The 27974-nt window shown below is 32.8% G+C and overlaps 4 protein-coding genes across 6 annotated transcripts in view; 2 read left to right on the top strand and 2 right to left on the bottom strand.

Annotated features, from left to right (window-relative positions):
- Positions 1 to 25: 25 nt before the first annotated feature.
- Positions 26 to 3024, top strand: Pak3 (p21 (RAC1) activated kinase 3). Its single transcript, XM_074250601.1, has 2 exons — positions 26 to 484; positions 599 to 3024. The coding sequence occupies exon 2, from the start codon at positions 1007 to 1009 to the stop codon at positions 2507 to 2509; it is 1503 nt and encodes a 500-aa protein (XP_074106702.1). The 5' UTR covers positions 26 to 484; positions 599 to 1006; the 3' UTR covers positions 2510 to 3024.
- A 165-nt stretch (positions 3025 to 3189) lies between these two features.
- Positions 3190 to 10149, bottom strand: LOC141532309 (dihydrolipoyllysine-residue acetyltransferase component of pyruvate dehydrogenase complex). Of its 3 annotated transcripts, none has more exons than XM_074250600.1 (12): positions 9988 to 10149; positions 8409 to 8590; positions 8147 to 8337; positions 7888 to 8062; positions 6759 to 6937; positions 6411 to 6562; positions 6198 to 6340; positions 5947 to 6123; positions 4109 to 4293; positions 3935 to 4035; positions 3686 to 3860; positions 3190 to 3587 (listed from the first exon to the last, which is right to left on the bottom strand). In XM_074250600.1, the coding sequence occupies exons 1-11, from the start codon at positions 10103 to 10105 to the stop codon at positions 3712 to 3714; spliced, it is 1752 nt and encodes a 583-aa protein (XP_074106701.1). In that variant the 5' UTR covers positions 10106 to 10149; the 3' UTR covers positions 3190 to 3587; positions 3686 to 3711. The 3 variants fall into 3 exon arrangements, with proteins under 3 accessions (XP_074106701.1, XP_074106700.1, XP_074106699.1); XM_074250599.1 differs by having other exon boundaries at positions 3190 to 3619; positions 9988 to 10148; XM_074250598.1 differs by having other exon boundaries at positions 3190 to 3860; positions 9988 to 10148.
- A 3713-nt stretch (positions 10150 to 13862) lies between these two features.
- Positions 13863 to 15073, top strand: LOC141532402 (uncharacterized). The gene is given in 3 exon segments (XM_074250732.1): positions 13863 to 14176; positions 14178 to 14667; positions 14738 to 15073. Coding segments are annotated over 3 exon segments (1140 nt in total).
- A 300-nt stretch (positions 15074 to 15373) lies between these two features.
- The window catches only part of LOC141532260 (uncharacterized), a 50273-nt gene continuing 37672 nt past the window's right edge, over positions 15374 to 27974 (bottom strand). The window contains exons 4-5 of the mRNA XM_074250519.1: positions 17732 to 17831; positions 15374 to 16308 (exon numbers count right to left, since the gene is read on the bottom strand). The gene's annotated coding sequence lies outside the window, so the exon portion shown is untranslated. The remainder of the gene's footprint in view (positions 16309 to 17731; positions 17832 to 27974) is intronic.

Here is a 27974-nt window from a genome sequence, read left to right as displayed (position 1 = left end):
GATTTGCATATATTTTCATGCTCATGATATATTCGACTAATCACGTTACGAATAGTTTGCTTACGTGATATATTTTCATATTTTTCATCTAAATTATAAGAGTTGATTATAAGAGTTGAAACTACTTGTGATTCATTCGTAAATTCGTAAATAGTTTTATAATTTTAATAATTTTCATTGACATGAAAAAATATAAAAAATACGTAAAATCTACATACCAGTGAAAAATACCTGGATTTTTGTGTACAAGATCAGAAATTAAAAAAAATTACTCTGAGAAATGTAAATTGATATAAAATTAAAATATTAAAAAAAAAAAGATTCTCATCTTTAGTATTTGAGGTGCAGTAAGATTGGTTGCGCCATCTTGTGGAACTAAGGTTTTAGCAAAGCCAATTTATACGAATTTTCTTACTGGCTAATTCTATAGTATAGTAAAAAAAAAAACAATTTTTTTTTTTAAAATAATAAAGTTTTTTTCTAGGTAAGTTAATAATTTAATTTATAATGAAAATTTGTATTTATTGAAAAGTTCATACTTATGGCAACGATTTAGTTTTTAATTATCAAAATAATAACTTGTTGGGATTTTTTTCAGAGTGTGTGTTTATCAAGTTATACCAGTGGAAACGCATGTTTAGCATTGGAGTTTTCTACATGTTTGATTTGACACAGCAATCCATTGATGTATTTGGAATAGCGAAGGACGATGAACGACACCTTTCAAATAACACATGAACGTGTTAAGTGTTCTCTGCTGCTGTTATCAGGAATTAAAAAAATTTTGCGGTTAAGATAACGAGCCCATAATTCGAGTGTTCCGACGAATAATGAATATGATAAGTAATTTTATAATGTATTTGTAAATTAGTGAAGTGAAAATATTTTTATTACCAGCGATTTTTGATGTAACATTTTTCACGCCTAACTGTCACTGCAATATTTAACAAACGACATTGTTTTAAAGTAAAAGATTGATCAAACAACGACTAATAGAATTTAAAAAATGAGTCTCAGTATTTCGAAATTTTTTTCGAAAAAGAAAACCACTACTGACAATAGTGTCGCTGAAATAGGTTTGCCTACAAATGTTTTTCATCAATTTCATGTAATTAAAAATGAAGAAACGGGCCAACTCGAAGGATTACCCGACCCTTGGATTCGTTTACTCAACACTCAAATTTCAAAATCAGAACAAGATTCACACCCAGCTGCAGCTCTTCAAGCAATTAAATTTTATAATTATTCGATAAAGAAAAAGCCTGTTGAAGAAGTTTTCAAGCCATTTGTTACTGAAGATTTAATTGAAGAAGAGTCCCAAGAAATTGATCAAATTTTGATGAAAAAATATAAATCAAATGATTACCAAAGTTCTAATTCTGCTAGCATTGACAGTCAGGAGCATACTGTGCCAGAGTTACCAAAAAAAATTAGTAAACCTCCGAAGCCACTTCCGAGAAAGCATACCGAGCGTGTTGATAAAACTTTGACAGAAATCTTAGAAGATCTCAATGCTTATCAATTAGACGACAGTAGTTTGATAGAAGACAAAGAAACAATTGAAGAAGAAGAAAGTCCTGTTCTTCGTAAAAAAAGTGACAGTTCATTAGAACGCATGACCGATGAAGAGGTGTATGAAGAATTGAGAAATATTTGTCAATGTGACGATCCTAACAAACGCTTTGAAAAAACCAAAGAAGTTGGAGCCGGTGCATCAGGAACTGTATTTATAGCTACTGATTTGATCTACAATCAAAAAGTCGCGATAAAGGACATTGATTTGTCTAAACAGCCAAAGAAAGAACTTATTTTGACAGAAATAAAAGTTCTTAAAGAATTTCAACATCCTAATCTTGTTAATTTTTTGGATGCTTATATAGTTGATGAGCATTTATGGGTTGTTATGGAATTATTACAAGGAGGACCTCTTACAGATGTTGTTACTGAAACAGTTATGAAGGAAGTACAAATAGCCGCAGTTTGTCGTGAAGTTTTGAAAGCCATAAGTTTCCTTCATTCCAAGGGCATTATTCATCGAGACATTAAATCTGATAATGTTCTATTGGGAATGAATGGCGCTGTTAAAGTTACTGACTTTGGTTTCTGTGCCAATATTGATGGAGATGAAAAACGACAAACTATGGTAGGTACACCATATTGGATGGCTCCGGAAGTAGTCACTAGAAAACAATACGGAAAAAAAGTAGACATCTGGTCTCTAGGTATCATGGCCATTGAAATGATTGAAGGTGAACCACCTTATTTAAAAGATACACCTTTGAGAGCATTGTATTTGATCGCTGCTATCGGGAAACCTTCCATTCCTCGTTGGGACAGTCTTAGTCCAACATTCCAAAATTTTTTAGAAAAGTGCCTTACTGTTGAAGTTGATGAACGGGCTACAGCTGACGAATTATTAGCTCATCCTTTTCTTGAAAATTGCGCTGAACTTTCGTCACTTACTCCACTCATTCGAGCAGCTCAGAAAATTCTTCGCAAAGCATTCTGATAAATAATCAATAATCTAAAAACATTTTTTAAAATTATATCAATGTGTGATAAATTTTTATGTCTAATTGGTAGTCAGGTTATCTAATTTCATGCCATCATTTTATATGTTGATTGAGGTGCAATTGATAATACCATTAAACACACTAATTATTATGTGTAAGTTTTTTTTTCTTCTTTTTCAATGATTGTTCTACTAAAATATACATGTATAGACTTTTTTAAATTTTAGAGTAATTTATAATTGTAAAAATGAATTCTATGTGAAAATGAAGAGTGTACTCTTCACTAAATGTATTAAATAAGAGTATTAAGTAATTGAATGGTTGAATGAATCAATGTATTAAATATTTTATACATATTTTTGATTGCTAATTCGAAGTTTGAAAATACTATAGTTTTTTATGAAAATTTACTAACTATTTTTTTTTTTAATGATATTAAAATATTAAATAAATTTACTTTAAAAAGCTTTAATATTGCTCAAATTTAAATTTTTTATAAGCGATTTACCAAGGACATCCAATATGTAAAGATTTTTATCAATAAATGATTCAGTTTGGTTCAATTTTTTATTTAACTTCATGACTTATTTTTTTATTACTTTAATTTTGTGTGTAACTTTAATCAATTATTTTTTGGATTTACACAAGTTTCAGGCGGGGTGAGTAATTTTACAAATTTTAAATGTTTAACAAATATTTTATTTACAAAGAATATTTATTATTTTCTTAAAGTTGTTCCAATCATTTAAAATAAATTAGACGTCAACAAGTTTATTCAATATTAAATTGTACAATTGCATTATTTAGAAAAAAAGATTTCAATGTTATTTTATAAATTGAATTGTATCCGATTTTAATATCTCAATATAAGTTAAAAAAAATTTTAATCATTGAAATCAACAGCTCAAATGTTAAATATTACAAGTCAAATAAATTTTCTTAATTAATTAATTTTTTTTAAAAATTTTTTTTCTAACTTTCAAATGTTCAGCCGTTTATTTAAATATCAATATACATTCTCCTAATTAACTTCTAAATCTTAAAAATAAATCATAGGTTCATCTAGATTTTACCCTATAAATTAACATGTTTTAACATGGCTATTACTGAAATTATAATCAAAATCAGTGAAGTAGTAATATATATTTAGCAGATGACAATTTTATACTCACCGATCATTGACACCGAGGTACAATGGTTAATGATTACTTCCAATAGAACGGAATGACGGATTTTCTAGTCTCGATCTCAAAACTGATAAGAAATTAGCAGCTTGATCTTCACTAATTGCTCTACTGTCGTAAGACAGAGTGGCACTCATCATCGATTTCTTTCTAAGACTAGTATCTAAAAAAAGTTACAAATTTTATTAATATTATCATTATTTATGTAGCGAAGGTGATATTAATATAATAGTTTACCTAAAATATCACGACCTGTTCCAACAGCAAGTATGGCTGTTTGAGGAGGATTTATAATAGCTGAAAATTCTTTGATTCCAAACATTCCAAGGTTGGAAATTCTGACAACAAATTATTCGAAATGTAAATTAAAAAAATAACTTTATTGTTAGAAAATAGTAAATAGTTACTTACGTAAATGAACCGCCTTGAAATTCGTTAGGTTTCAAAGTACCTTTTCGAGCTTTGTCAGCTAATGATTTTACATCGTTTGAAATATCTGTTAAACTTTTTTTAACTGTGTCGAAAATAATTGGCGTTATTAGACCAGTAGGTGTTGAAACTGCAATTGATACATCAACATTTGGTATACGGGTGACCTATAAAAAAAAATATATTAGCGAATTATCTATCTAATTAAGAGAGCAAGTCAACGCGATTCGATGGAAGTTTAGCAAATGAAAGCTCAAGTCAAGAAAGAAAGATCTAGGTATATAAAATTAATTTTAAATTTATTTAATTAATAAAATGGTTAAAAATCATAATAATTCTTTTAAATAAATAAAACTCCAAAGGATGTAAATTTTTCAAATTTTCTTAAACTTTTATGCTTTGAATTTTTTTCATTTCGGCGACAAATATTATGATTAATTTTCGAAGTAGTTATAATAAGATTCGAATTTCACGATAAATGTAATTTGTTTATTTATTTATTTATTTAGTTTTGTACATGTAAATGTTGTTAATTGGTCAAAAATTAATTGATATAGTCAAGAGATAAAGAAAAATTTTTTTACGAGTATATCTTTATCAAAAATTAGGTTTGATATTTTTTCAGCGATAAAAATTTGTGGTTTAAATAATTGAAAAAGTAAGGAAATTTTGTGATAAGCATATTATTATTTTTTAAGGAATTTTTATAGTTAAGTTTGGTATCATCAGAAAGGTCTTGGTAAGAATTAGTGCTTTTTTACGGTTTTATATATTTTTCAGTGATAGTCAATTTTTTATGATAAGTTTTTGAAAGAATTTTGAATAGTTTGTTGATTCTGTAAATTTTTTCTGTCAGATTTGTTTATTAAATTATTTGTAATTGCTTCTGTGATATCACTATTGATTTTAAGGGGTTATATCCACTTGTAATTTTGAAAAAATCGAAATTTGTTTTTTTTCGCATATTTTGAATGTATTATATATTCGTGAATATTGTCTGTAAATTTCAAAGTAATCCAGTAAATAGTTTCGGAGTAATGAGCGTATTTGTAAAGACGTCTCCGAGCGTTTGAAAGTAGGCGGAATTGTAACTTTAAATAATAGCCAAAACTTTAAATGCGTTTTTTTCGAAACGATGTTTTCAAAGTCGGTGAGGAATATTTCTCCGAAACGGCTTGACCGATTGACTTAAAATTTTCACAGGATTTTCTTAGATACTTTTGTCAGGTAATGATCGAAGAAATAAAGTTTCTGATAAAAATTTCGATTTTTTAAGTCACTTTAAAGTGTAAATTTTCGTGCAAAAAAAAATTTTTTTTTGTTGGGAAGCCTCCATTTTGTCTAAAATTAAAATTTTTACTATTTCTTCGATCATTACCTGTATTTATCTATCTTAAAAGTAATCCTTTTGGTTTTTTTTATTTCAAATAATTTGGATCAGAGATACCTTCCTCACCGCCAGATACCTTTTTATAGAGGACCTTCAGGAGATCTTCTACAGGAACGACGGAACCCAATATTTTTATTAATAAAATATGAATTATTAGAATACGTTAAATTCGCTAAATGTTCATATATTTTATGTACATATTCAATAAGAAGCCTCTCCAGAAAAAATTAACAAAAAAATATTTTTTCGAACTTACAAGTGGATATAACCCCTTAAAATCTATCCAAACTTTGTATAGTGTCGTTATAAATATCAAAAAATCATCAAGTCAAAGTTTTCTAATTCATAATCCGTAATTTTTTGCAGTCGCATAGTGATTGCAGGTTGCTAGTTATAATTAAAAAAAAAAATAAAAATAGTTGATACTTACTTGTTCATTGTTATAAATTGAATTTATAGTCGGACATTGAATGAGCGATTGAGCGACAGCTTGTATAACAAAGTCATTCACGGAGACTTTCAAGTTTTCGGCTTTGAGTTCACTTCGCAATTCATTGAGTTTGTCAATATTTACATCAATCGTTATGTATGAATGAGGAATACTACTCTATTAAAACGTAATAAAATTGCTTACTTTGCTGATTAATAATTAATAATGACAAATTATGAATCTTTCTGTACCTTTGATTCTCCTAGACGTTTCGCAATTACAGCTCTAATATTGGAGACTTCATGATCTGTATAAGTCGATGGACCTGATTTTGGTGGTGCTGAGATTTGTGTTTTGGTAGCTGAAACTTGTTTGCCGGTAGCCGATGGTTCATCTAAAAACAATGAATCAATTTAGTTTACGCAATTACAATAAACTTTGAGTAAAGTAATACTAAAACGAACCAGCTTTTAATAACACTTTTTGAAGTCTATTGCTTTCGATATGCGCCAAAACATCGCTTTTTAGCAATCGATTAGGGCGTCCACTACCTTTGACAGAACCGGAACTGATTCCGTATTCTTCTAAGAGTCTCTTTACAGCTAAGCCGTAGACTCTGAAATTATTAAAATTTTTATCAAAACACGAAAGTAATTTAAATTACTTAGTATTTTTTTTTTTATTATTTTTGTAGAATTACTTATTATAGCAAATTTTAAATTATTTAGTTAAAAATTTAATCCATTATCCGTTAAAAATTTAAGCCATTATCCGTTAAGTATTAACACTTATTAATTTTTAAAAATACATACTGATCGCTTGGAGCAGGTTGCCCACTTTGTGTCGGTGTAGCTTTTGGTGGTGCAGCAGTACTTGACTCTTTAGCGACTGGTTTTGTGGATGTTGGTATAACGGCAGATGTCCAGTCCATTCCTTTCTCGACTGTTACTGCAATTAATTGACCAACGTCGACTTGAGATCCCTCTTTAACCTGCATAAGTTGTAAGTTATTTTCTAATCATTCTTCAATTTTGATATTAAGAGGGATAGTCACTGTCATTTGAAAAAAATTTTTTTCTTTAAATCAAATTTTATGCTTTTAAAAATACGAATATAAAATGTTGGATAGAAATTTTGAAAATTTTCGGAGTTGTAGTCATTTTAGTGAATCCGCTGAAAAACGAATTGAAACTGTCAATAAAAAGGTTAAAAAAGTCATGGACACCAATGAAGATAAGGAAGAAAAACCTCCATATGGCCCGGGACTTGATACTTTAATTTAAGTATAGATATTTCATGAGATATCATTTTAGAGTAACGTAAAGTTAAAGAGACTAAAAACTTAAAACACGTTTTTTTCGAAACAGCTTTTTTTAAACTGGTCGTATTATCGATTGCTCAATTAAATATCAACCGATTTAAAAAAATTTTTTTTGTTCGTCTTTACAGTGGATAAGGTTGCACGTAGCCGATTTTTTTAAATTTTGATTTTTAAGATTTTTTAAGGCCGTTTAAATCTAAAAAAAAAAAAGCCAAAAAGATGAAAAATTTTTCAATCAGTTGCTCATTTCTTTTTTCAAATTAAAATAAAAAAAATAATTACATTCATACAGATTGTAAGGTAACTAAAAATTTTTTTCGAATGACCCGTTTTCAAGATAACGATGTGACCATGAAGGGGGAATTTTTTTCGAGCTAGACAAGAATGTTAATAACTTTGTAACGATTTGACATTTCAATGAAAATTTAGGATATTAATCTTCATTATATATTAAATAGAACAAACAAAACTTGATCGTTAAATTTCTTTCTATTCCCGATCAAAAAAATTCCCGAAAATCACCTATTTTTTCGGCCGTTACAGTAGCTATCCTACTATTATAATTTTTCTGCTCAAAAATAAACTCAATAGCTATAATTTTAAAAATTCATTATACATACAAGATGTTTTGCTAAGATTGCATCATCCTCCATCTCAAATGTCATAACTGCTTTGTCTGTTTGAATTTCAGCAACAGCATCACCAGGAGATATTTCATCTCCCTCATTTTTTAACCACTTAACAATAGTACCTGAAGTCATTGTAGGTGACAATGCTGGCATTGCAACGTTAGTTCTGTAAAAAAAGAAAAGTAAAAATAAAAATCATTAAGGAAGAATATTCAAGTGATGTAATAAAAAATCAATTTTAGATTTTTACTGGCCAGGGGGAGGTTCAACTACTTCATTGCTACTGCTCGAAGGTGCTGAAGTTGGAGCTGAGGCTGAAGCAGAACTAGCAGCTGGTTGCCCTGATGCATCAGGCATCTCAACTGATTTCCAATTCTCATCAGGTTCGACTGTCAGAGCAATCACAGTTCCGACTTTTATATCTTTCGTTCCTTCAGCAGCCTAGAAAGCAATATTAATGACTGAGATTTACAATTAGTTTAATAGAATTAAAAAAATATGAAAATTCTTACAATGATTTTGGCCATAATACTTTCTTCTTCTGTTTCGAAAGTCATAACAGCTTTATCTGTTTGAATATCAGCGATTGCATCACCAGGTTGAATTGGATCTCCTTCTTTTTTTAACCATTTTACTATGGTACCAGATTCCATAGTGGGTGAAAGAGAAGGCATCATTATTTCTTTCCCCTTGACTAAAAAAAAACAATAACAATTATTATTAAATAACAAAAACATTAATGAAATTGAAATTAGCAGTCACTTAGTTTTATTTAATAAACGAATTTGTTTAAAAAAATTGTTTTTAAAAAATTGTATTTTTAATTATTTTAAATTCCTACATGTCAATTTTTTTTGCCATAATTTATTTTATTTTTTTTTTTTTTTATTTATTTATCTGGTAAGGAATTCTATCGAGGTGTAAAGACACCTGTGTATAGAACCAGTACAAAAATAACAATTTTATAATACATATACTTTTTACAAAATTTTTGTCAATAATACAATGCAAAGAGATAATAAGTACAAAAAGTAATAAATTTATAGAGAAAGAAATACAAAATTATAAATAATTATCAGAAAAAGAAATATCCAATCAAAAACTCGCATTTTCCATTACATTTTTTAAGCATGTTAACCATTAAGGTTTCTTATCCAGTAACTTAACTTTTTTTTTAACAATTTTTTACTACAGTCTATAGTTTTCATATCAGCAGAGAATTTGTTATAATATTTCATTGCTACATAATAAGCATTCTGTGTACTAATAGTTTTGTTTATTTTTGGTAGAATTAGTAACTTAGATCTTGTATTTGTACATTTTTCATAGAATAGGCTTTTATATTCTTGATAGTAGTAAGTTAATGCATTTATTATAAATGAGTCTCTCATTGTCAAAGGAATATTTTTGTAATTATTTATACATAGCTTTTTAATTATTTTATATTAAAGAGATGTGACAGGTTTAATTGAATTTATCTGTAATTAATTTTTTTTTAAATTATAGTAAGTTTAATGATACTAAAATTGAGACATCTAATAATGTTTAGAACCTTTTTTAACAAATGAGTTTTCACAAGAAATACTTATTTAAAAAATTCCATCTTTAAATAATATAAAAAATTAAATTTTTTAAATAATTTTCTAGAACTATTGTCTGCTAATTCCAGTGAAATTAAGTTTTAAAAAAAATTTGTTTTTATTTTTAACTTCATTTCATACATGTCATCGAAAAAACTGAAAGTTAAAATAGAGTATGATACGTTGCTATAGTTTTGAATTGTTGGTTTAATAATTTAATTTAATTTTGATTACAACTAGTGAGTTTGATATTCAATTTTGAATAACTATGCATGAAATTTGATTGCATAACTAAATCAACAGCTGAATTTCTGAATTAAATTACTAATCATTTTTAGTTTTTTAATTATTGAAAAACTTTTGATAATTGAAAATTCGAAAATTGAATGAAAATAATTTTTTTTTATACTAGTAAATAAAAATAATAATTGTATGGCTTGTGTTAATTGATTTTATAACCTCACAAATATCATTAATTGATTTAAAAAAATATTCAGAATTAAATAATTACCATTCAATAGCCGACTGGTATGGAGACATAATTGATTGTATTTAACTGGTAAAACAAAACGTGACACTAAATTATAGGAATATTTCGAAGATATAAACCCTACTGTAGTTCTAATCATTTTCTTTGCTGAATAGGTTAAAAGTATATTTTTTCATATGTCACTGATGATGTTAAAGGTTATTATTATTATTATTATTATTATTATTATTGCAATTGGCTCTGGGAGATTACCCATTCGGGGGTGAGACTCATTCTCCCGAAGGCCAAAATCCCGAAAATCTGCTTACCATTAAAACAGATAGTAACGAAGTTGCGAGAAAAAACGAGAGATGGCGCTAGAAGTATGATTACACGGAAAAATATAGCATTTTAATATTAGAACGTGAAAAATAGATGAGAATTGAAATGTAAAGGGGATACTTCGAATTAATACAAATTGGCTGTAACTTGCACGTTTATAAGTGCACGGGTGTACTTGATATTACTCGAATAAATAAAAACCACAATCAGCTAACAGGAAAGAAATTGATATAAATAATGAAAAGACTTGGGTATCTTTGACTAAAATAAATTGAAAATTTATGTCCAAATAAGAAAATTCGTCATAGAAAGCACGACCGGGTGAATGTACACGAGTGGACTCGATTTTTCTACGGAAAATTATAAATAAAACAAGCTCTCATAATAAATAATAGTTATTTATGATCACCGGGAAATTTTGAGTCATATAAATTGAAAATTCTGGTCAAATTTTGAAAATTCTTTGAATATAACTGACCCGTGTAAATGTGCACGGGTAACCTTGATGAGTCCACCCGTGAAAATGTACGGGTGAACTTCTCCAATAGCGAAAGAGAGAGGTGAATGAAATATTCTAACGCTCAGAATAAATATTAATTGATATAATTAAGGATCTTCAATGTAAACACATCCAAAATTTTTTTACATATCGAAAAATTCAAAAAAAATATACGCCCGTGTGAAAGTACACGGGTGCACTCGATATTTTCTAAGGAAAATTATGAATAAAAGAAGCTCTCATAATAAATAATAGTTATTTGTCATTCCAAAGTAATTGTCGGTTACAGAAATTCAAAATTCTGATCAAATTTTGGAAATTCTTTGAATATAACTGACCCGTGTAAATGTGCACGGGTAAACTTGATGAGTATACCCGTGAAAATGTACACGGGTGAACTTCTCCAATAGCGAAAGAGAGAGGCGGATAAAATATTCTAACGCTTAGAATGAATATTAATTGATGTAATTAAGCATCTTCAATGCAAACAAATCCAAAATTTTTTTTACATATCGAAAAATTCAAAAAAAATATACGCCCGTGTGAAAGTATACGGGTGCACTCGATATTTTCTACGGGAAATTATAAATAAAACAAGCTCTCATAATTAATAATAGTTATTTATCATTCCAAAGTAATTTTTGGGGTACATAAATTCCAAATTCTGATCAAATTTTGGAAATTCTTTGAATATAACTGACCCGTGTAAATGTGCACGGGTAAACTTGATGAGCCCACCCGTGAATATGTACAGGGGTAAACTTGATGAGCTAACCCGTGTAAATTTTTCCGCGTCTACTTGATATATTGCTAAAAAAATGATGAATGAAATATTATAATTCGGAAAATAAATGTGATTTAATATATTTAAGTATCTTCAACGTGAAAAAATTTACACTTTATCTACATTTTGATAATTTAGGAAAAAATACACGCATGTGTAAATGGTCGCGCATCATTTTGGTACTTTTCAGGAAAAATTATAAATCAAATTAGCATTTAAAGAAAATTAATGTATTTTACTACATTTGGTTCAGCTTGTGGACATAGGTAATAGGTAAGTGACACTTTCAGAATGATGTAAGACTATACTGTTTATTGTGAAACTTTAACTTTTGCTTACATGTTCACGAAGGCAGGGGTGAATTATTCATCCTAGACAATAAAGGTAAACGTAATTGGCTGACAGATGCAATTGATATAAATCAAGATCAAAAAATATCTTTAAATAAAGAATATTTATGATTAAATTCGACATTCAAAATCGTTGTAGCAAATTGATCACCCGTCAATATTCGCCTAGGTGAACGCAGGTCATAGCATTTAATCATTATTTGAAGTCATTTTACTATCAATTACATAAACTTGATTTTGTAAGGCTTGTAAATATACTCGGCATGTGAGTGGAACTTGAAATGGACTAAAAAATACTTTACAATTTTATTCATTATCATTCGTGGTTTACATGTTCCTGAATGGACGGTCAAACACGATATTCTCAAAAACAATGATAAATATGATTTGTTTTACCCCTTCCATACGAACCCCCTGGCCTTAATGATAATAATCATAATTGAAGGAGAATTAATAAAATTACCACTTTTCTACACTTCTGCACACATAGACACAGACACAAACATATATATATATATGCTATGGTTGAAATTAGAAAAATAGAACAATCAAAACAAAAGCAGCTAAAAAGTGAAAAGAAAAATAACATAGTGATCAAGGTTTAGTGGAAACAGATGGTGATTTGAAGCAAACAACTGTTAAGCTCCTGGACGAAAAGTTTGCAGTAAAAACTGATACAGAAGACATGTGGCTGCAAGGTAAAGATAAAAAGTTAGTGATTGTAAAATTGAAAAAATCGGAAATCAAAGAAGAAATCATGAAAAGTAAAAAAATGCTAAAGAACACAGAGATCTTTATTGAAAATGATCTCCCACATGAAGAAAGAGAAGTACAATGGAGAATTAACCAAGAAGCGAATAACATGTATAAAAAAATATGAACAAGAAAAGTAGGAAAAATCCAGCCAAAAAAAATGGTGGGACAGAGAGTGTAAAAATAAGAAAAAGTTGGTTAAAAGTAAACTGATGAAATGGAAACATGGACAAGCAACAAAAGAAAATTACTTAAAAGAAAGAAAAGAACTCAGAAAGCTATGTAAAGAAAAAGAAAGAAAATTGAAAGAAGAGGAAATTGCAGAAATAAAAAAAGCAAAAACTGAAAAAAAGTGTGGGAGTACATCAATAAATATAGAAAACCAAGGTCAGAAATCAACAAAGACATCACAATGGAGAAATGGAGTGATCATTTCAGAGCTGTACTGAATGGTGAACGAACAAAAACAATAGGCGATTGGAACAGAGTAGAAGACAAGGATAAAGAAAAAGAAGAAGAATTATCGGATGAAGAAATTAGGAAGCAAGTACGGAAATTGAAACGAAAGAAAGCTGCCGGTGAAGATGGTATTCCGAACGAAGCGTGGATCTATGTCCAAGGCAGCACAGAACAAGAGATATATAATCTAGTGAAAAGAGTATGGCGAGGTGAAGGAATGCCAGAAGACTGGAAAACCGGACTACTGCCACCTCTGCATAAAAAAGGAGACAAAGACAACGTGGAAAACTACAGAGGCATCGCTCTCCTTAACACAGCGTACAAGATCTACGCAATGATCCTGAACGAAAGGCTACTGAATGACATTGAAGGTAAAGGTATACTCCCAGAAACACAAGCGGGCTTCAGAAGAGGAAGAGGAACGATTGACAACATCTACATATTAAGGCATGTAGCGGAGAAGGAGCTAGCGAAAGAAAAAGGTAAACTTTTTACGTTTTTTGTAGACTTAAAAGCTGCATTTGACAGTGTTGACAGAAAGGTGCTGTGGGAAGCTATGGAAAAAAGAGGAGTCAGGCAAGGTCTAATTCAAAGAGTTAAAGAGCTGTACAAAGAAACTAAATGCAAAGTAAGAGCAGGAGGTAAAATATCAGAAGAATTCTGGACTAACGAGGGAGTGAGGCAATGATGTCCTTTAAGCTCTACACTTTTCATAATTTTGATGGCTGACATGGGGACCGTCCTAAGCAAGGGGCAAACCGGTGGAGTCGTCATAGGTAAAGAGAAAATATGGAGCCTGGAGTATGCTGACGACGTTGTGCTGCTCGCAACTAGCGAAGGTGAATTAAGAGAAATGATCAAGAGACTTGAGAAATATTTAGATAAGAAAAAGCTAATACTGAACGAAAACAAATCCCAGATTATGGTATTCAGAAACGGAGGTGGAAAGAGAAAAAAGTCGAACTGGTTCTGGAAAGGAAGACAACTGGAAGAAGTAAATGAATTTACCTACTTAGGTTTCCTCTTCAAATGCAGCGTAAAAAACAGAACACATAAAAGAAAGAGTCAAAAAAGCTGTTACTGTGATGAAGCACACCTGGAGTATAGGAGAGCGCCTTTTTAAAAAAGACTACAAAAGAAGAATAAAAATGTTTGACAGCCTAGTAGTCAGCATAATGGCATATGGAGCTGAGCTGTGGGGGTGGAAAGAAGTGGAAGAAATGGAGCGAGTACAGAAGAAATACCTCAAGTGGACATTAGGATTAGAAAAATGCACACCAGACTGCATCTTGCTGGAAGAAACTAAACGGGAAAAATTGAAACTGAAGTTCGCAAAACTAGCTGCGGACTACGAAAGCAAAATCCTAGAGAAAGGAGGTCTCGTTAAAGAATGTTTGATGGAAAGAACAAGAGGAAAAGGAGGTAAAGTGAGTCTTAAATATAGAACAACGTTTCTAAACGAGTGTGGACTTAGTCAAGAAGAAGTGGATGCAATAAGAGACGCTGGGATGTCGGTGGGAATTGAAAACACGCGGGTTAGATGTACAAAGGCAGCTCCAATGGAATAAAATTGAAAAACTAAAATACAACCAAAAATACTCAAAGATATACTCAGGTGAAATACCAGCATATCTAGAAGCCAATGAAGATTATTGTATAATAGCAAAAGCAAGATGCGGAACTTTAGAAGGCATAAACAAGAAGTGGGCTGATGACAAAATAAGAATATGCTGGCTATGCGGCAAAGGACAAGACTCCATAGATCACTGGAGAGAAGAGTGTGTAGAAATTCAGAGAACCATGCTATCAACAGAGGAAATATTAAGCAGTGTAGGAGAAAAAGCAGCAACCACTTGGCTGAAGGAAATTGCAAAGAGAAAGAAAACCAAAGTAGCAGAAGAAAGTACATCAAATTTGATCTCAGTGTTAAAACATGTGTAACAAATCAGCTATTTCTAAGTATATGGGCAGTGCAAAATTTTGAAAATTTTAAAGCGCATAAAGCTTATCAAAGTCTAATATTAAAGATTAACGATTAAAGTTTAAAGTTTATTAAAGATTATTAAAATCAAAGTATCAATATATGTATGTTTCTTATAATATATAATATTTATCATTTTTATGTATTAATAACTCATAAGGAATAGATATAAGTGTTTTATGTAAGGTAATATACCCAAGTCCTGTTTCAAGGCCCCAGTGGCTGAAATAAATAAATAATAAATAATAAAAATATATATATATATATATATGCAAATAAATATGCATAATTTTATTTTTTCTCTTTTTTCTATGGACGTTACATTTTATTATCATTTTATTACTTTCGTTTTTTTTTTAAATGGCACCATCATGTAATTTAAAATTTATTAATTGTAAAACTTCTGGTTCCGTCATTCCTTTTAAGTTTTCGACCATAGTTGCATTCATTCTCAAATATTCTATAGTTTCTTCAGTCATTTCTTTCAAATCGTTCATCGCAATCAGATACCCATCTTTACACTTTTCCTGTACTTCTTTTTCGATCAATGTCTTTCATATATTTTCCATTGTTACCTCCTTATCCACGACGCTCAAGTTACTCCCTGAATTTCTTTCATAATTCTCTTCTCTTATCGATAGCTTCTGGCTCACATCCTCTTCTTCTTTCTCCTTTTTGTTTTTTTCTTTTTCTTCTCTTCTTTTCTTACTTTCTGCAAGCTCCTTTTTTTCGGTGTCTTCATGCTTCCTCTTTTCTTTTCCCTTCTTTTTACTTGCCTTTATTTCTTTTTTTTTGTCCTTCTCGCCTTCCTTTTTTCTCTGCTTCTCTTGTGTTTCTTTCGCCCTCATTTTCTATATTTTCTTTGTCGCAGCCTGTTCTTGCTGCTTCTTTTTCTTCTTCTTCTTCATTTTCTTTTGCGCTCTCTACCTTTTCCCCTTCTGGTCCATTTTCCTCATCTTCATCCGACCCAATGCTTGGAAATATCATTCCATCCTCATTGCCATCCTTTTCCGCTATCTTTTTCCGCATTCTTTTAATAAATTCAATTTTTCCGTTAAATTTGCAATATGGCCAAATAAGTGTCTACTGTAATCTCTTCCAATGTTTTTCCGCTTTTGTTATTTTTTTTTCCTTTCTTTCTCCCATCATTTCTGGCCAAGCATTTATTTTCCCACGACTCTTTCATTTTCTTGACCTGAAATCCATTCGATTATCACGATATTAGTTTAAGAGCTATAGTAAATGTGTAGATTTGGATATTTGTTATTGTGTGTATAAAAGGCTATCAGTCTGGGTATTGCAATGTCCGTGTATGTTAATAATTATACGGAATATAAACTGTGATATCAGCAACTATACATGGAGATACATTTTCTACACGTTGAAAACTATCCCTAAACACATTATACTTTATTCCATTGTAACTTCATGTGTAGTTGCTGATACCATAGTTTTTTAACCGTGTAAGAAAAGGGATTTAAAATGATTCAAAATAATTCGACAATATAAAAAATGAATATGATAAAACGATTTTTTGAAAATTTTATTTTTAAGATTTCTCAAAATCTAGCGAACCGAATCGATTCAAATTTTTACGAAATTTAATGGCAATGATACTCTTTGGATCGCCACTTATTTCGATCCGATCGGTAGAGCCGTTCAAAAGTTATAAGAGGTTTACACACACACACACACACACACACACACACACACACACACACACACACACACACACACACACAGCCGCACGGACACTATCGCGGGGACATTCAAGGAAGCTTTCTGTGACCTTAGAACGTCGAGATCTGATGAAAGCTCGATTTTCGCAAAACGGGGTAAAACCTATATCTTCCCTAATTTAAAAAAAATTTTCAATTTCTCTTACACGGAAAGAACAAGATTGTACTGGCTGCCATCCCGGATTACACTCACTGGTATCTGAGGTGAAAAATAATTTCAGATTGCACCCAGTACAATCTGGATTGCACCCAGTACTATCTGGATTCTACCCTGTACAATCTCCGATGTTACTCAGAAACATCTTGGATTTTACAGCGACAGATTGCACTGGTTATAATCGTGGATTGTATCCACTGCAATCTGGATTGTACTCTGTGCAATTTCAAATTTTACTCAGTGTAATCTCGGCCATTCTTTTTCTAGCACATGCGCGTACAGCAGTGTTGACACTTTGAGATTTGTAGTCCGTTTTAGTTTATAGGATATTGTTTTGAAAGTAGATTATCACTCATATATATTGTATAGAAATATTTTTTAACACATTAAAAAAAAATATTTTTTGACGCTCAGTATAACTAAAACGGACTACAAATCTTAAGGAGCATCTTAATATCAAAATGAAAATCTCATTTTTAAACCCAAAGGGAACTTTTCAGCCTGTTTCCGAAAAAAAATAAGAAAATAGTTTCTTTTTTAATCACCCGACTGTCTACAAACTGTAATATTTTGAAATCCCTTTTTTTTAACAAGGCTGTGTTTGTGTTTTTGTGCATGCACGCGTGTGTATATGTACGTCTGTGTGTGTGTATCTTGATTGAAATTTGCGCGTGTGTATGTAGTTGTTAGTTAACGTGTGTTAAAATCCGAATTTTTTTTACCTTTGGAGGGTCATGGTTGTGCTTCGGCTCCCATTTTCTTACCACAAATGCAGTTCGCTCTTTGTTCATGGCTATTTTCAGCTTTAATGGACAATATTCTCTGCAACAAGAAGTCCATATTATTTTAAATTACTATACTACAAATTAGATATGATGAAAAAATAAAAATAGTCGTAAAAAAAAACACCAGAATGAACATTTGTTGATGATGATTATATATATATATATATATATATATATATATATATATATATATGTCGGAGGAAGAGTGGTTCGGGCATCGTTAGGATCCTTTGGATCATTATCAGCCATCTTTATTTATTTTTACAATAATCAAATATAATAAAGACTTTGATTTAAAATATAACGTACACTAACTCGTACAAATAATAAATTTAATTACAAATATTCTACTGCGATTGATATAACAGTTAAAGACGTTTTGGGAATAAGACCGAGAACGAATCCGGGGTTAGCAGGATGTATGCGATCCTTACTTGATCAATGCTCAACGAGAACTACTCTCCCAAGTACTCTAAGTACTTATTCACTCAAAAATTATTTCGACAGTCCTCATTGTCTGTCGATATTTCTAACTATATACTTTTTACTTCTATCCTGTGACCTCGGCTACGTTTGGTGACCATTGTCACTCCGGACTTAAGCCCATCGTTATAACCATAAAAAATATAACTAGCTTAAATCATAAATAATATCTAAATATTCTATGCTTTACGATTTTGCTTAAAATTAACAGACAAACTAAAATATTGGGAATTTCCAATCTCTGGGAAAACCCAGCTCGATATTATCTCCGACACGGCCAACCTGACGATCACACGTCCTCGGGTGCATCAGTAAACATGTTATTACAAACCGTGTCAATTTTTTTTTTTTTTTTTTTTTTTTTTTAAACAAATAATTTTCCTTTATTCAGAGGCTCATTTAAGCTACAAAAACTCTCGACTATCAAATCTAACAGACTTAGCTTCTTGAAGGTGCCTTTTCAAAATTTCTACGATTGTCTATCCCAGCGATCATGCAGGCTATGTTCATCACCACCCCAGGTATAGACCCTTAGCACACAATGGTCTGCAACTGTATATTACATACAGCAAAACTGTGTACCACCATAGTTACTCAACTATGTACACCAGTAGTATTCAAATCTTTTCTACATTGTCAACCAATGACACATGTAGTACAACACAATTTTCTTCTCAGGCCCCCGCTACCTCACCAACTGCCCATCGCCCCCTGACAATCTTAGCAACCAAGATTGATTCAAATCACCCTGGATTTGCAGTTACGACTACAGCTTGGTCCAAGTAGTTTGACCCCAGAAGTAAAATTTTCTTATCGCCACCACATCATCTACTGCCCATCACACTCTGGCCAAACCACCATTGATTTGCCATTATGACCTACAGCCTGATGCGAGTGATGCGACTTTCATCAACTACCATTAGTGCTCGGTCTTTCCCCGGTGGTTTCTGACTCTGTCTCAGAGTTATTCTGAGAAACTTCCTGTTCATCACCCTCATGATCATCTGGTATATCCAATTCAATAGGGATATGACTTTCCGGCATTTTCCTCAAATTCTCATGACTATATTTATAAGTCCTATTATTGTCTAACGACTTCAAAGTATACCGATCGCCATCGAGAATTTCCGCCACTACAAATGGACCTCTAAACTTAGGATCAAGCTTCGTTTGATTTCTCTCTTCGTTCTTAATTAACACGAAATCTCCTATCTTAAATGGTATAATTTTTGCTTTATTTTTATCAAATCTATACTTATCATACTTAGCATTTATTTCTATGTTCTCAATAGCTTTTTGCCTTACGTCAGAGATATCTATTTCTTTATCTACCTGGCCAACTACCATTCCAAAAGATCTGGCTACTTTACCAATTAACAATTCTAATGGACTCGCATTAGTGACTCGATTGGTAGTGCAATTCATTGCTAACTGAATTTCATTTACAACTGCTTGCCAAGAGTTTCTACTCGTTTCGGCTGCAGTAAACATACTTTTTAGGGTACTCATTACGCGTTCTACCTGACCATTAGCTCGACTAGAACCCGCAGCTATAAGATGTAATTTTGAGTTTTGTGAGGTACAATACTCTTGAAATTCTTTACTTGTGAAACATCTACCTTGATCCGCAATTATGCGGGTCGGTGGGCCAAACAATGATATAGCGTTTTTAAGAGCCTTAATAGTATTGACACTATCTATTTTTCGAGTATGATATAATAAAACAAATTTAGTGAAAGCATCTATCAACACGACAACGTATTCTTTTGAATCATTTTTACCCGTTAATTTACCTGTAATATCCATGTGTACTGTATGCCAAGGGATGCTGGTCTTAGGAATAGGATGAAGCTCTGCTTGTACTTTGCCTGAGCTTGACTTGGAAACTCTGCAAGTATAACAGTTATCAATGAATTTACGAACATATTTCGTAATTCCTTCAAACCAGTAATACTCGCAAACCTTGTCAAGTGTTTTCTCCCATCCTAAGTGCATAATTGACTCATGTACATGATTTATTACCGACCACCTAAAAGCACGTGGAACAATAGGTAAACATAATGTTTTACCTCGCCTTTGGATTTTTCGGTGGAGTAACCCTGACCGTACTTCATAAGTTTTAGCAAGATCGGACGCAATCTTATCATTTTCTAAATCAATTACTATCTTACTAATTTCTGGGTCACGCCGTTGCTCAACAAGAAGCCAATCATCGGAAATTTCCGTCAAATTTATCCGTTTCTGTAAAATTTTATTTGAATTACTACGCAATTGTTCTGTAACAGGATTACGCGAAAAGAAATCAGCGTGAGCCATTCTTTTACCTTCTCTATACACAATATCAAATTTAAAAGTCTGTAAGAAAGCCCACCAACGGTGAACCCTTGGTGTTAGGTCAGCCTTTTTCTGAGAGGCTTTTAACGAATTACAATCCGTAATTACTACGAACGGTCGACCATGCAAATAATGACGGAAAAATTTTACTGCGTTAAATACAGCTAGAGTCTCTAATTCGTATGAATGATATCGTGACTCAGCTGAACTTGTAGCTTTGCTATAATACTCGACAACTCTATTTGAACCATTAAATTTTTGCATTATATAGCCCCATAGCCTTCAGAGCTAGCGTCTGTGTGCAATTCTATAGGAAAATTCGGATTGAAAATCATTAGTACAGGCTCATTAGTCAATACAGAGATTATTTTCTGACGGATATTTTCATGTACCTCAGTCCAGTCAATATTTTTTTTTGTTACCTGAGGTCAAACGGTATAAGGGTTTCATTACCTGTGAGAACTTTGGAATAAATTTACGAAAATAAGAAGAGAGACCGATGAATTGTCTCAACTGAGTTACGGTTCTCGGTGCAGGTAAGACAGTTAAGGCTTCGATTTTACGTGAGCTGGGACGGACTTCCCCAGCAGAAATTTCATAGCCCAGGTATTGTACTTGGGTTTTGAGAAACGAGCATTTCGATAAATTAAAAGAGAATCCGGATTTAATGGGAATACTGACTACTTTTTGAAGTCTGTCTAAAGCTTCTTCAATAGTTGAAGCTATAATCATAATATCATCCATATACACAATAACGAATGTATATGCAAGTTCTCCTAAAGCTTTTATAACAGCACGTTGAAAGACAGAGGGTGCGTTCTTTAGCCCGAATGGCATGGTCAAATATTTATATTGCCCATCAGGCGTTACAAACGCTGTCCGTTCAATTGATTCTGTCTCAACAGGGATTTGATGAAATCCACTGGCCATATCTAAACATGTGAAAAACTTTGCACCAGCGAGTCGCGCTATTTGGTCGGCTATGAGGGGTAAGGGAAATTTATCATCTATCGTATTAGAATTCAGTTCCCGATAATCAACGCACAAACGATCAGAACCATCTTTCTTTTTAACTAATAATATAGGACTTGCAAACGGAGAGCAACTCGGACGAATAACATTAGCCTTCAATAGTTCATCTACTCTATCCCGTACTACCTACCTTTCCTCGGCACTAAGACGATACGGTCGCCTTTGTACAATTACATTAGGGTCAACTAAACGTATTATAAGCTCCCCTGTATTAACACGAGTACTTGGAAACCCCTGAATAAATGAATCGGTATATTCTTTTTTAAAATAGAAATGAGTTTCTCTTTATCATCTCCAATTACGTCAGTATCAATATCATTAAAATGTATTTTACTAATAGATTCGAGTTTATTACATGCATTAATCAGTTTACTTTTAGATAAGCTAAAATTATTTGAAGTTATATTTACATCAAATCCTTGCCCAAGAATTTCACGACCAATTAATATGTCACATTTTAAATAATCATCCGCAATAACATGAAAAAGTATCTCTAACGTATGGCTATTAATAGTTATTTCAGACAAAATTTGTATCGTACAGTTCACGCTAACATTTCCAATACCCTTAAGAATTATTAATTTATTTTCCCTCTTTCCCGCGATCCTAGTCGCAATACTTTCTTTAACCAATGAGCATTCCGCTCCTGAATCGAACCAAAATGAAAACGACTCCCCACGATGTATTAAGGAACCTGACGGAGCTGCCACTGTGCAGAAATCGACTCGTCGCTCTCTAAATTCCTTGCTTCCTTGATCCTTCATGCTGCTGGCCGTAGATTGACATTTGGAAGCGATATGTCCAGTTCTCTCACACTTGTAGCAGGTAACAGGCTTGTTGTGCATTGGAATATGTCTAACAGCTACCTGATTGTTTGGTGATGACTCCGGTTTCCTCTGATTTGCCGTTGAGAGACAATTTGTACTCTTGTGCCCCATTTTCCCACATGAATGACACTTAATAGGCACAGTCGACTTAAATTTCTTGAAATCAGAAGACGATCGCTCATCTTGCGACGATGTAGGTCTCTTGCGCGTGTAAGAAAAAGCCTTTAACTCTTTCTGTAGTTGAATACGGGTCTTGACGTCTGTGGTGAACGCCAAACGTTGAAGACGACTATCAAACTGAGAGTTATGCGCAAGAACAACTGATACTGCAATTTCTTCCGCAGTTAAATTTTTCCATTTTGACATGAGTGACGCCAGGAGACGACTCGAGTAAGATGCTAAGCACTCACCGTCTTTTGGACGACTATTTTGCAGATTAATTAAAGTTGCTGCTGATGTCTCCACTCCGGCAAACCTTGTAATGAAAAGATCTTTGAAATCAGTCCAGGTTATCCCAGGGTAACACACTTGAGATAACCAAGTAGACGCAGATCCTTGAAGAGCTTCACTTAATGCAATAACTAACGAACTACCTTCTAGAGGACGTTCCACTAAACATATATCCACTGTCGCGCACCAAGCACACGAATCCGCGTTTGAATTTTCCGGGTTAAATTTCGGTAGTGAAATACTACGACTCGGTGACACTGGTTTTGTCATAGACTTTATTAACTCTACAAGACTTTGGTTTTGCATTTCCAAAAGCAGTTTAAATTGCTCAGAAGAAAATGCAGCAGATGATCCTGATCCCACTTCTGATGTCGGAGGAAGAGTGGTTCGGGCATCGTTAGGGTCCTTTGGATCATTATCAGCCATCTTTATTTATTTTTACAATAATCAAATATAATAAAGACTTTGATTTAAAAATATAACGTACACTAACTCGTACAAATAATAAATTTAATTACAAATATTCTACTGCGATTGATATAACAGTTAAAGACGTTTTGGGAATAAGACCGAGAACGAATCCGGGGTCAGCAGGATGTATGCGATCCTTACTTGATCAATGCTCAACGAGAACTACTCTCCCAAGTACTCTAAGTACTTATTCACTCAAAAATTATTTCGACAGCCCTCATTGTCTGTCGATATTTCTAACTATATACTTTTTACTTCTATCCTGTGACCTCGGCTACGTTTGGTGACCATTGTCACTCCGGACTTAAGCCCATCGTTATAACCATAAAAAATATAACTAGCTTAAATCATAAATAATATCTAAATATTCTATGCTTTACGATTTTGCTTAAAATTAACAGACAAACTAAAATATTGGGAATTTCCAATCTCTGGGAAAACCCAGCTCGATATTATCTCCGACATATATATATATATATATATATATATATATATATATATATATATATATATATATATGTCGGATTAGCGTTGGGTTGAGATGAACTCTCGCTGCCATTATTATTGTTGGACATTTTATTGTGAATTTAATGGTACAACGTCACAGGTAATACAATTTAACAGTATGTAACTATAGTCACTTATATCAACAATCACTTATTAATAACGTACAATAACAAAGAATCACTACACTATGATTATTACTATTATTACTAGATACAAACAATTGTAGTTTGACAAACGGGGTTAATATAAACAATATCAAAGTAATTACAATATTATTAACGTTGACGTTAGGAATGATCAGAGACTTAAGTCGGAAAACGAATCCACGATCGGAAGAGCAGCAGCCCGTTCTCGTGTACTGTTCAGGAAGAACTGCCTATTACCAGAAACTGTTTTCTATCTGTAGCTCCTTCAAGTAATTACTTTTAAAATAAAAAAATACACAAGCTACGTACTGCAAATTCTAAAAATGTCTCGTCTTTTTGGTATTGCTGTCCTTCGATCGTGGCTACGTTAGACCCGCACATGTGGTCTTTCCAACCCAAGTTGACCGTCATAAAAGGCTCCGAGAGAGTCTTACTAAACTTTCCTTAAGGGATTAAATCATAAAAATTAAAATGCTAAAGTTTATTTCTAGTTATAAACTAAAATGCTTGGGATTTTCCAACGTTCCCTTGTAAAAACCCGGCTATTGTCATCTCCGACACGGCCATCCTGACGATCACACGTCCTCGGGTGCATCTAAAATTTAGTTTTGTTCAGGGTTAGAGTCGAACTAACGACTTTTAGACAACGAATAACTTAAAATAATCTACTAGTTCAGGGATCTAATCGAACAACAGAGGATAGAAGGTTGTGTATAACAAAATATCAAATTTTATGATCGCTAGTGCCAGTTGTGTTTCACGAGATATGGATTCTGGTGAATTTCATTTTCTGTAATTGCCAACAAAAAAACACATCTAAATTGCTTTAGACTCCACTGTCAGACTGGACAAGTGGTATAGAAACACATCTAAATTTCTTTAGACTCCACTGTCACACTGGACAAGTGGTATAGAAACACATCTAAATTTCTTTAGACTCCACTGTCACACTGGACAAGTGGTATAGAAACACATCTAAATTTCTTTAGACTCCACTGTCACACTGGACAAGTGGTATAGAAACACATCTAAATTTCTTTAGACTCCACTGTCACACTGGACAAGTGGTATAGGTTTATTTGATCTAAATTACTGTCAATGCTCTTCAGTGCTTTCTACACTTAACGAGTTATTTTCGTCCTCAAGATCACTATGATCCAACTCACTAGGAACACAACTTTGCGGCATCTTTCTTAACTTATCATGACTATATTTATACGTTCTTTTGCCTCTAACTGAATTTAAAATGTATCTATCTCCTTCTAGAACCTCTGCTATTACAAATGGACCCCTAAATTTCGGATCTAATTTAGTTTGATTTCTCTCTTCATTTTTTAACAGTACAAAATCGCCAATATTAAATCTAATTACTTTAGCTTTAGTCTTATCAAATCTATTCTTATTATAAATAGCATTACTTTCGATGTTACTTATAGCTTGCTGTCTTACATTGGAGATATCTATTTCTCTTACTTCAGAGTTTTCATGCGCTAAAAATCCGTAAGGTCTTGCCACCTTACCAATGAGCAATTCTAGAGGACTAGATTTGGTAACGCGATTGGTAGTGCAATTCAAAGCCAACTGTATTTCGCCTACTGCGTCTTGCCATGAACGTCCAGTCGTTTCTACTGCGGTGAGCATATTCTTTAGAGTACCCATAACGCGTTCTACCTGACCATTTGCCCTACTAGATCCCGTAGCTATTAGGTGTAATTTAATATCTTGACTTTTACAAAAATTTTGGAAATCCTTACCAGTAAAGCATCTACCTTGATCAGCAATTACACGGCAAGGACTACCAAAAATAAAGATAGCTGATTTAAGTGCTTTTATTGTATTAAGGGAATCTATATTGCGAGTATGATACAGGTATACGTATTTTGTAAAGGCGTCAATGAGTACAATAATGTATTCTTTGGAGTCGTTCTTACCACTTAGTTTACCCGTAATATCCATATGGATAGTGTGCCAGGGTATACCGGTTTTGGGTATCGGGTGTAGCTCGGCCTGTATCTTGCCTGAATTAGATTTAGAGACTTGACAAGTATGACAGTTTTCTACAAATTTCCGCACGTACTTTGCCATCCCTTCGAACCAATAGTATTCGTATAGCTTTTCAAGGGTCTTATCCCAACCTAAGTGCATGATCGATTGATGTATATGATTAATAACGGACCATCGAAAACCTCGCGGGACAATGGGTAGACAAAGAGTCTTCCCATTCCTTTGAATTTTTCGATAAAGGGTGCCGGATCTTAATTCGTACGTCTTTAGGATATCCTCCGTATTTTCATTGTTGTGCAATTTAGAAACGATTTCCGAGATTTGAGGATCGCGACGTTGCTCTGCTAGTAACCAGTCTTCCGATATCTCTGTAAAATTAATGAGCTTCTCTTCGATCCTTTCAAAGGGTTTACAAGAGATGTTAATTGGGTTACGGGAAAAGAAATCAACGTGTGACATTCGTTTTCCCTCCCTGTAAACAATTTCAAAAGTATAGGATTGCAGAAAAGCCCACCATCTATGAACCCGGTCATTTAAATTGATTTTATTTTGGGATGCTTTTAAAGAATTACAGTCAGTAACAACTGTAAATTCTCGACCGTGTAGATAATGCCGAAAATGCCTGATCGAGTTTACTACAGCCAAGGTTTCTAGCTCGTACGAATGATACCTGGATTCGGCTGAGCTAGTCCTTTTACTATAGTATTCTACGACTCTATTGTTACCTTCTACTTTTAGCATCAGCATAGCCCCGTAACCATCGGAACTAGCGTCGGTGTGAAGTTCAATGGGATAATTAGGGTCAAAGATGATCAAGACTGGTTCGTGTGTCAAGATGGTAATTACTTTTTGCCGGAGTGTTTCATGTTTGTCTTGCCAATCTATGTTTTTGTTGCCCGACGTAAGAGAATACAAAGGTTTCATAATCTGTGAAAACTTTGGGATGAATTTACGGAAGTAAGAAGCTAAACCGATAAATTGTCTCAGTTGTGTGACAGTAGTTGGAGCAAGTAAAGAATTCAAAGCTTGTATCTTACGCGGGTTGGGTCGTATCTCACCGTTAGTAATTTCATAACCCAGGTAAGAAATCGATGTTTTGAGGAAGGAACATTTAGCAAAATTAAATGAAAATCCTGCTTTAACGAGGATATTTAGAAGGGTTTCTAATCGCTCCAACGCTGATTCTATTGAACTGGCGATAATTAACACGTCATCTAAATAGACTACAACCCAGGAATAAGCTAAATCACCCAAAGCTTTAAGAATTTCTCTCTGGAAGACAGACGGCGCATTCTTCAATCCAAATGGCATTCTCAGGTACTCGTATTGACCATCGGGAGTAACAAAAGCTGTGAATTCAGTAGAGTTTGGGTGGATACCGATTTGGTGAAAGCCGCTAGCCATATCTAAGCTTATAAAATACTTAGCGTCACGTAACCTTGAGATTTGGTCTGAAATTAAAGGCAATGGAAATCTGTCTGCAACAGTGTTTCTATTTAACTCTCGGTAATCCACACAAAGTCTATCTGAACCATCTTTCTTTTGACGAGTAATATAGGGCTAGAAAACGGTGAGTTGCTGGGTTTTATAATATTCGCTTTAAGCAATTCGTCAATTCTTTCACGAACAATCTCCCGTTCTTCAACACTGAGTCGATACGGTCTTCTTTGAACGGTAACATTAGGATCTATAAGACGTATTTCTAACTGACCTGTAGTAACTTCGTTTCGGGAAAACCCGTGATAAAAGAATCTTTAACATTTTCTAAAACAGAAATTAATTTGGTTTTATCGCTGCCCGTAACGTCGGTGTTTATCTCATTAAAATTAATGTCACTAGGAACCGTTTCGCAGGTATTGACTACTTTCGTTTTACAAATAGTAAAGTGATTTTGCGTAATATTTATTTCAAAACCCTGACCCAGAA

This window comes from Cotesia typhae, unplaced genomic scaffold (assembly GCF_013202065.1).
Source record: "Cotesia typhae breed Kobodo isofemale line unplaced genomic scaffold, CoteBio_Ctyphae contig_59, whole genome shotgun sequence".
Taxonomy (NCBI): domain Eukaryota; kingdom Metazoa; phylum Arthropoda; class Insecta; order Hymenoptera; family Braconidae; genus Cotesia; species Cotesia typhae.
This window is presented reverse-complemented; position numbering and strand designations above follow the sequence as displayed.